The sequence below is a fragment of the Typopeltis vanoorti genome, chromosome 9 (assembly GCF_054136105.1).
Source record: "Typopeltis vanoorti isolate ZY-2024b chromosome 9, IOZ_Tvanoo_1.0, whole genome shotgun sequence".
Taxonomy (NCBI): Eukaryota; Metazoa; Arthropoda; class Arachnida; order Uropygi; family Thelyphonidae; genus Typopeltis; species Typopeltis vanoorti.
Window position 1 is genome coordinate 104,444,227 of NC_143557.1, and position 8,989 is coordinate 104,453,215.

The 8,989-nt window shown below is 34.4% G+C and overlaps 1 protein-coding gene across 1 annotated transcript; it reads right to left on the minus strand.

The window, feature by feature from the left end:
* Positions 1-2,644: 2,644 nt before the first annotated feature.
* On the minus strand, positions 2,645-3,916 carry LOC150103371 (uncharacterized; the record flags this gene model as incomplete). Its single annotated transcript, XM_090398457.1, has 2 exons — positions 3,890-3,916; positions 2,645-3,220 (listed from the first exon to the last, which is right to left on the minus strand). Coding segments are annotated over exons 1-2 (579 nt in total), but the record flags the coding sequence as incomplete, so codon positions are not given.
* Between the last annotated feature and the right edge of the window lie 5,073 nt (positions 3,917-8,989).

The following is an 8,989-nucleotide window of genomic DNA, read 5'->3' on the forward strand; positions in this document are numbered from 1 at the left end:
CAGGGGATAATTAAAATTGAAAATCTCTAATAGTTTTGTGATTTTTTAAATTCAAATTTTAATCTCATTATTTTAATTTAGTTTAGTTAATTTAATTTCATTTATAAGTTTATTTCTAAGTCTAAGTTAATTTTATTCCACGGTATGTGTGTGTGTGGGGGGGGGGGGGGGATTGACCTGAACAAACATAGGCTGCGAAGGCCAATATCGAAAACTCTTTTTAGGGAGTAGGATCTCCAGGACCAGATCTCCTCCAATTCTTCCCTTGTTTTTTTATTGTTTTATCCACTCATTGGGTTTTAAAAGTTTTTATTATTCGTTATACTGCTTTTATAGTATTTTTTTCTCCATTTTTATTTGTTTATTCTTGTTAAGTTTTTAATGTATTTTGTCCTTTTTTTTTATGAGTGGAAAGTCAAACGACCGTTTTGAGGTATCCAGTGGGTCAACATTTAAAATTGATCAAGAGAGGCCTCTTTCTTACTCACAGGGCTACTGATGAAAGACTTAAACTCACACAATATATATACACAATATATTAGTTAAGTTTAGTATTGAAACTTAGTAACATATAACTTTTACAGTCCTGTGTTGTAGAAATAGGTCTTGAAACAAGACTCCATTAAAAGTTCCTGTTAATTTTGCTGGACAAATGGCTTCACACAATTTTGCATACTATACATCTCTCAACACAAGAAAAAAAACTAAATTTCGTGCTTTAAGGTTTATTTTCTTTTCTTCAAGTGTTTCTTATGGTCTACAGCAGGGGTAGGCAACCTTTTCAAACTCGCGGGCCACATTCAAATTTTATTTTTAATAAGCGGGCCGCAAGCGTTTAATTAACGGAAAATAATGAGTGAAAAAAATACTTAAGTTATCAATTTTTATTATATCAATCTTAAAAAAAAAACCAGAAATATTCAAAGTACGACAATGACGTCTGATATTATATTCTTTCATAGCAGCAACACTTTTGTTACAAATAAGACAAAGGGGCTTACCCCCCTTTTCAATAAAGAAGTACTTGCTGTTCCATTCATCATTAAATCTTCTTCCTTTATCTGCAATTTTACGTTTTCTTGAACTCATTTTTGAAATTTTTTTAAACAAATATGTATCCTCTGAAAATAAGTTGATGTTGTTGAATTATATTAAAAGACGGATCAGGGAACGCGACTGCAAAAGTGCGCCAAAATCTCGGTTATCATCGGATGAAATCACTTTTGTTATATCCACTCATGATGACTCACACGGTTGATTATTTTTTAATTTATTATTCATATTATATTATAAAATGTATTATTTAAATAATTCAACATACGGGCCACAGCCATGTAAGTATTGTCTACCTTTTATGGGCCGCCGAAAATGCACGTTTGGGCTGCATGCGGCTCGCCGGTTGCCAATCCCTGGCTTACAACATGCTTTTCAAGTAAAAAACATTATTTGTAGTGAATGATGGTTGAGAAATCTCATCAGAGCATATGAAAAAAAACTGTTCTTTGAAAGCGATTAACAAAAAATTTTAAAATCGCATACACAACAAGTTGAAACAATGGCATAAATAATTGTCATGTCCTAGCAACAGTATAAGAAAACTAAAATGGTGTATTTTAATATTTTAGAACTTTATTGAAAAATCCAATAAACTTTTATAATAATTAATGAATCATAAAATTAAAATAAATGTACATTTTTATTAAAGTAATTTAGACACATTTTAATCATATATTTCCTATTTTAGTGAGTTTTCTTCTTCTCTTGAAAGAGAAATGGAAGCTCATCAGACTGTTCTGATTGTCCAATAGCAGTAGTATATTAACCTAATATTTGATATTTTCATGTCATTAGAGGTATATCTTTTTGGCTATTAGTGGTTAAAGTTAGATTTCCGATTTGCATTAAACTAAAATAATGAAATAAAAACAAAATAAAGTGTTTTGTTTAAAAATAGGGAAATGCTATTTATTAATAAAATCTTATAATCTTCTGATGTGTTGTTTAGTAAACCTAGTCATGTGGCCCTCATTACTAGCTCCCTGTTTTCTCAATGTATTAAACTAAAGACACTCAGATAAAAACACTAAAGACACTCAGATGTAACTTTACATGGAGATCTTTATTAACATGTTCAGATGCGTTTACATTGTTTCAAACTACAATAAGTTACGGCTTCAGCTACACGCTCTTGCACACTTCAACATCTCCTTTGACCTGAATATCATGGGTCCTGAAAAGATACCATTATGCAAATATACTAGAAGAAAATCAAACTTTCTGTATTTTATTATATTTAGCGAAATAGTTCTTAAATGAAAAAAAAAAAAAAATAAAGACGTAACTCTTTTATTTGAAAATTATTTTGTTATTTTCAATTTAAGCGGTGAAGTAATAAAAATAAATAAATAAATAAATGTAATAAATAACATACCTTCGATTGGCTGCAGTTCGGCTAGTACTTAATTCCTTGCACTAGGAAAACGGGAACTTCTTTTCCTCCTAGGCCACCATAGCCTCCGTATCCACCATAACCAAGTCCGTATCCACCTTTTCCATAACCCCCATAGCCTAAGCCCCCATAACCCCCATCGAGACCACCGTAACCTCCAAGTCCTTTACCTCCATAGCCACCGATACCCCCGTATCCACCAAGTCCTTTTCCTCCATAGCCGCCGAGGCCACCGTATCCTCCAAGTCCTTTACCTCCATAGCCACCTCCGTAGCCTCCATATCCGCCTCCGTAGCCACCGTAACCCTTTCCTCCATAGCCACCTCCGTAACCTCCATAACCTCCGAGTCCTTTACCACCATACCCTCCTCCGTAGCCACCTCCGTAACCTCCGAGTCCTTTACCACCATACCCTCCTCCGTAGCCTCCGTAACCTCCGTAACCGCCGAGTCCTTTACCGCCATATCCTCCTCCTCCTCCGTAGCCTCCGTAACCACCTCCATAGCCACCGAGACCTTTTCCGCCATATCCTAGGCCACCATAACCTTCGTAACCACCGAGACCCTTTCCACCATATCCTCCGTAACCATATCCGCCAAGGCCTAGGCCGTAGCCTCCATATCCACCAAGTCCTAATCCGTAGCCGCCATATCCGCCTTTGCCGTATCCACCGTAACCACCGCCGTAACCACCATCGTAGCCTTTTCCGTAACTTTCGCTGAGAGCAGAGTTCACTAAGGTAACTGTCAATAAGATACTTGCCAGAACCCACTGTAAAATACAGTTAATAAAAAACAAAAATTAATTGTGATCGTTTTGGCAATTGGAGTAATAAAATTAGAGAAGTAAGTTTGGTTCATAGTCTCGATAAAATATATTTTTTATATGAATGCTGCGGTTTAAAGAATTTGTATTCTCTATCTCGAGTGCTAAAACAATAGCTCCCATTCCCTTAAAATTCTCAACAGTTAAGATATTTTAACCAACTAATAATATAATTAATATATACTAATGCAATTATAACTTCATTACGATACAGATATATACACATCTACCAATGAATGCATCGTACGGTAATTGTATCACAGTCTCAATAAGATTCAAAATAAATAAATAAAATAAAAAATAAAACCAAGAAAAACTCAAAGACAGAATCAAAATGCGAGGCAGTACAGCGATAAACTAAATTCCTATCCTCGTCTTGGTTTCTTTATTCCTAGTAAACTATTTAACTGTCGTGTACAAGTTGAAATATATAATATGCATATATAAAACAGCAAAAGTGCTTTGGAATCTCAAAAAATAAATAAATAAACTTTCTCTCTGATGATTTTAATGAGATATTAAAGAAAAGTCAAAGGGATATACAGAGTGAGTAACGCGCAATTCATTTCCTATGAAACTTGATTCCGAACATATTAAGCCTAAACTCTCACTTACCATGGCTGCAGATAGTGAAATGTCCAAATATCAAAGTCCAGTACTTGGCGAGAGATGCTCTGCTGACTTCTCTCCATCAACTCGTTTATATACCTTCCACTGACTACGTGGGGTGGCGTACTTTCCTCCTGACGCACCTAAATTTTCCAGAGACCTATTTTTTCTTTTTCCCTTAGGACTTTATCGAAAGGGCCAACAGTTGTGAAAGTCACACAATAAAAAAAAAAAAAGTAAAAATAAAAGTTACAGTTCGTAAGAAACGCGGAAGTGTTTGTTGAGTCATTTCGGACTACATCTCATTGATGCTTCATGAAATTTGACTAGAAATAACCACATAAATGTACACCAGACGGTGCTGAAAATTAGGGTACTACTTTTTCTACCCCCCCCCCCCCCCCCTTATCGCTGAAAAGGATACTTACACTTTCCGAGAGGGGAAATTATTGCATCGACACGCTATTATGTATGTCAAGTAATTATTTACGTAATAGCTAGAATGTGCGTGTTGTAGTTTATCTATTGTTTTCGTGTGACCTAATATTTATTTCTCGGAGAGTTTTTAAATACTCTCTAAACATACGAACCACTTACTAGGCTACCATATTTTACGTGTGATTATTAAGATAATAAAGCGCCATCTAGTATTCGTACTTGACACTGGGGTACGATTGTTAATTTATTTCAGATTTGAATGTCAGGATGGAATGCAAAAACGTGTTTAAAATGAGGAAGCTCTTACGGTTTTTTGTATGGGAATAAAGCGAAATTACACTGTTTATATGAAGAGAATTATGCACAGTAAGGAAAAGTTTATGAAAAAACGAAATAACTTATTTTAAATGCAGATTTATAGATAATAACGGGACAGTACATACTAAAATAATTTTAATGTTTTTAAATTACTAAATAGGAATTTTTTGCAATAAATTATAAAGAAAAAATAAATAAATATAAACTTGTTATTGATGGCTACTAAAATAAAACGATTAATACAGAAAAAATTATAAATTATAAATATCTAAATTTCCAAACCATAAAGAATATAGCATAATTTTTTTTATATATTACCAAGATTTTTTTTTTATATTAATTTCCTCCCAGCGCCACATCTTTGCTGGAGTGCCGCAGGGATCTCTGCTGGCTCCATTGCTGTTCTCTGTATACATGTCAGACATCCCACACAATCCGATGACTTCCATTTTGGCCCTATATGCAGACGATACGGCAATACTAACCAGATCTCTCAGACCCCTTTTCATTACCAGAAAGCTTCAAGAAAACATTCTAAAGCTGGAGGGTTGGTTCTCTAAATGGAGATTGGAAGTCAACCCCCAGAAAAGCTCTGCCGTTCTTTTCTCAAAAAGGCCAATGTCTCCTGTAGGAGATTTGTTACTATTCAATATTAAAATTCCCTGGCAGTCAGAAACAAATTACCTGGGTGTAATTCTCGACAAAAAGCTATCTTTCAATCAACACACCAAGTCTGCATGCACAAAGGCATCTAAAGTCATAGCACAGATCTATCCGCTAATTAATAGAAATAGCAAGCTCAGCAACAGAATCAAATTGCAGCTATACCAGTTGACGATTCGTCCTATAATCACCTATGCCTCTCCGGCCTGGAGCCACACCTCTAATGCTAACATCATCAAAATACAGCGAGTGCAGAACAAGTGCCTGAGAATGATTTTGAATGCTCCGTGGTATGTTAGAAACATTCAACTCCACAGAGACACAAATATTCCCTATATCTTCTCTTTTCTACGATCCTTAGCCACCAAGTTTTTCCTAAAGACGTCCACACATCCCAACGATTTGGTTCAACAAGCTACAGCATACGATCCAACGGACATATTCAAATACAGAAGACCAAAAGCTATATTGGCCTCCTTTAGTGATGCATAATCTCCATGCCCAATCAGGGCGAGCATTCTGCTCATAAATTTTACCTTCACTGCAACCACAACAGATAGCGGGGAATATGAAAAGCATCTTGCTTCACCCCTAAAGACATAAATGTCAATTGTCAATTGTCAATTTATATTAATTTAATACGGAGTATAAATTAATATTGTTAATATTAATTAATATTATTGTTAATTAATGTTAATATATATTGTTAATAAATTAATATTATTAATAAATTAATAATACGGAGTATAAATTAATATTAAAGTTGGATCCTTGATATTTAGAATTTTTTAGTGAATAGCGCAGTTAAAATGAAAAGGTCAGCTTAAAGAGTCAAAACATTTAAACATCATTTCATAATAATCTTAACACTCAAAAAATAACAAGAATGTCTGTATTTTTCAATAAATAAAAATTTATAGCTTTTTTTAAACGTTTTCCAACATCTAAACATATAATACTTATTTAATTACGAACATAACGTTAAGTAAATGTGTTATTTTATGGAATCAAACACACGAGAGGTTGTTCAGCCTATAATACATGGATTGGTGGATGAGTAGAAAGTTCAGAAAAAAAAATGTTAACAGGTTTCTTTGTGAGTGGTTTCGGATATCTGCAGATTATATTGACATTAAGAAACGCCTACGAAGGGAAGGCTTTCTAGATAGAAGTAAAAAGTTTGTTCTTTTAGACGTATTACCTATGGAGCGAAAAAAAAGCTACTACATTTGTATTAGCAAATTTAGAAGATCGTAAATAAATGAAATGTTGATATCCTTTCTGATAGTAACTATGGAAATATCAGTAGAAAACAGATGCAAAACAAACAGGACAAATGTTTCATAAAGAGTATAATAAAGTGCTCAGAGATGAGCATTTAGGAGTAATCGTTGCTCAGAGGTTAAGTGATGCCTAGAAAGACAGGGATGACCTCATTTCTCGGATCCTGAGGAGAGAAGCGACAATTTTGTCTCTAGAAAAAAAATCTCGCTTTGTACAGAGATTTCAGGGTTGCGGAAAGTAAGACTAGAAAAATATTTTTATCAGGAATATTTTTTTTTTCAAGAATGAAGGTTAACAGAATTGTCAGAATCAAATGAAAAAATGGTTTAGAGTTCAGAATTTGGGATGGTTGAAATATATTGTATTTGTATAATGCCAGGTTTGTCAAACCAGAAAAATGTGTTGGAGATGGTAAGTGACTCACAGAGAGCGATCATCAACAAAACTGGAGAAATTTTCTTTCGAGTTTCGGGGAGGGAAAACCCATCCTTCTATCTTTATATGAGACCGGCTAACCAACCTCCAGTTGATAAGAACTGATAAAGATTTCTTCGCTTCCTAAACGAGATTTAAACTCATGTCTCTCCAACCAACGACTGATCTTATATACGAAGGCCCTATATAATATAAGACACAAGAATCTTTGCTGACAAAGTTAGCAAAGATTCTTAGTAATTTCCAAGCCAGAAGTGTTTTCATACTTGTGATCAAACAACAACTTTTTTTTTTTATGTGGTTCCCACAAAAAGGCTTTTCTAAGCTTCTATATAAGCCTTTTCTCTATTTTCTTCATTTTTAAATTAATTTTATAATTTTTATTTTATTTTCTCTATACATACTCCGGTAACCCTGCTCTAGTTTAAAACATGAAGCTTTTTCAAACCATTTCAGGCCTCCAATAAGCGTAGAGGTGGTGTCACATCGGGCGATGAAATTCATCTCCCACATAAATCCAAAACATGACTCCCTGAGGTATCGAAATGACAACATAATTACTACCTTTTAGTAATCGCAATACACTATATTACGACAAACAAAAAAAAATTATTCTCTAAATCTTTTCCTTGCCTATTTGCCTGCGGAAGAGTACTCTGATAAAAAGTCTATTTGCCTGCCCCAAAGAAAGACTAAGTCTGGAGTCAAGTGAAGAACGGCATAAAGAAAGTTACTCGTCAATGAATAGACCTGAATCATTTTTAAATTTGAAAGTTAAAATTTAAAAATTACATCGTTGTTTCAAAGGTATAGTCAAGGGTATAGTCATTCTTCAGAGATTGTTAACAAATGTTTAAACTTTTCATTAAAAAAAAAACCCAAGCAAGACTAAATAGTTTTGCAGTTAAAAATAAAAGCCCAGTTTGATTATGTAACGTGAAGTAATATACAGAATGAGTTCGAGCTGGTAAGTGACTCACAGTAGCTTGTAGTGTTGCCATCTGGAATAATAGGTTTATTGGTTGATGCAGATGTCGCCCATAAATCTTCCTCTCAGAGTGGAGTAACTAGACGCAAGACTGTTGAGTTACATGCGATCATTTTTGTTCCTGTTCTTCAAGTTTCAACTATCGATGGTCTTGTACCATTGTTTTTTTTTTCGCCTAACAAGAGTGAAACTCGGTGAGGTTATCCGTTTTCCCTCCGTGGGACATGTTTCAATGCATTGGGCATTGGATATGTTCCTTTGCGGGCCACTTTTGTATTGCACTATCGGTTTTAATAATGATCCTACAAAGGAGAGCTGTACATTATGACTAATCAACAACTGCGAATCCATGGAAGGTTGAGAAGAAATGAAAAACTGGACAAGATTGGACTAGAAGATCTGCAGGTTATACTTCTTAGGAACTACAGAAAGATGGAAGGTGGTAGGTTGTTCAGGTTATTCCAAAAGACAGCAGTAGAAGAAATGAGAAAAAATATTCTATAGATTTTAAGTCGAACTTTGATAAGGGAATAGAAATTGCTCAGATATCTTTTTAGAATTTATATTTAGAGGAGAATAGGTGAATTATTGCTGACAATTCTGATAAATATCGATCACCAAATATCTGTAGAAAATGCATGCAGCAGAAAGCTAGAGAGAGAGAGAGATGGTCAAAGGAGAGATTCAAAGGATCGCCATTGTCTGGATGTTTTTATGGTTGCTGAAGCAGAACAATGCATTCATTCAATGCATCCCATTTACAAAATTTCTCAACATCATATTCCAGAGAAGAGGGAGAAACTCCACGCTATTTTGTCATTCCAAATCAGTTTCTCAATCAGTGGTAGGTTCTTATTCTGACACTACAGTACTTCCTGATTATTCAACTCTCTCTCTCTCTCATCTCTTGTCTTTGCTATGTTATTTTTAGAGGTTATTTATCATCAGCATTACTAAATGAAATTTGATCAATAATTTAT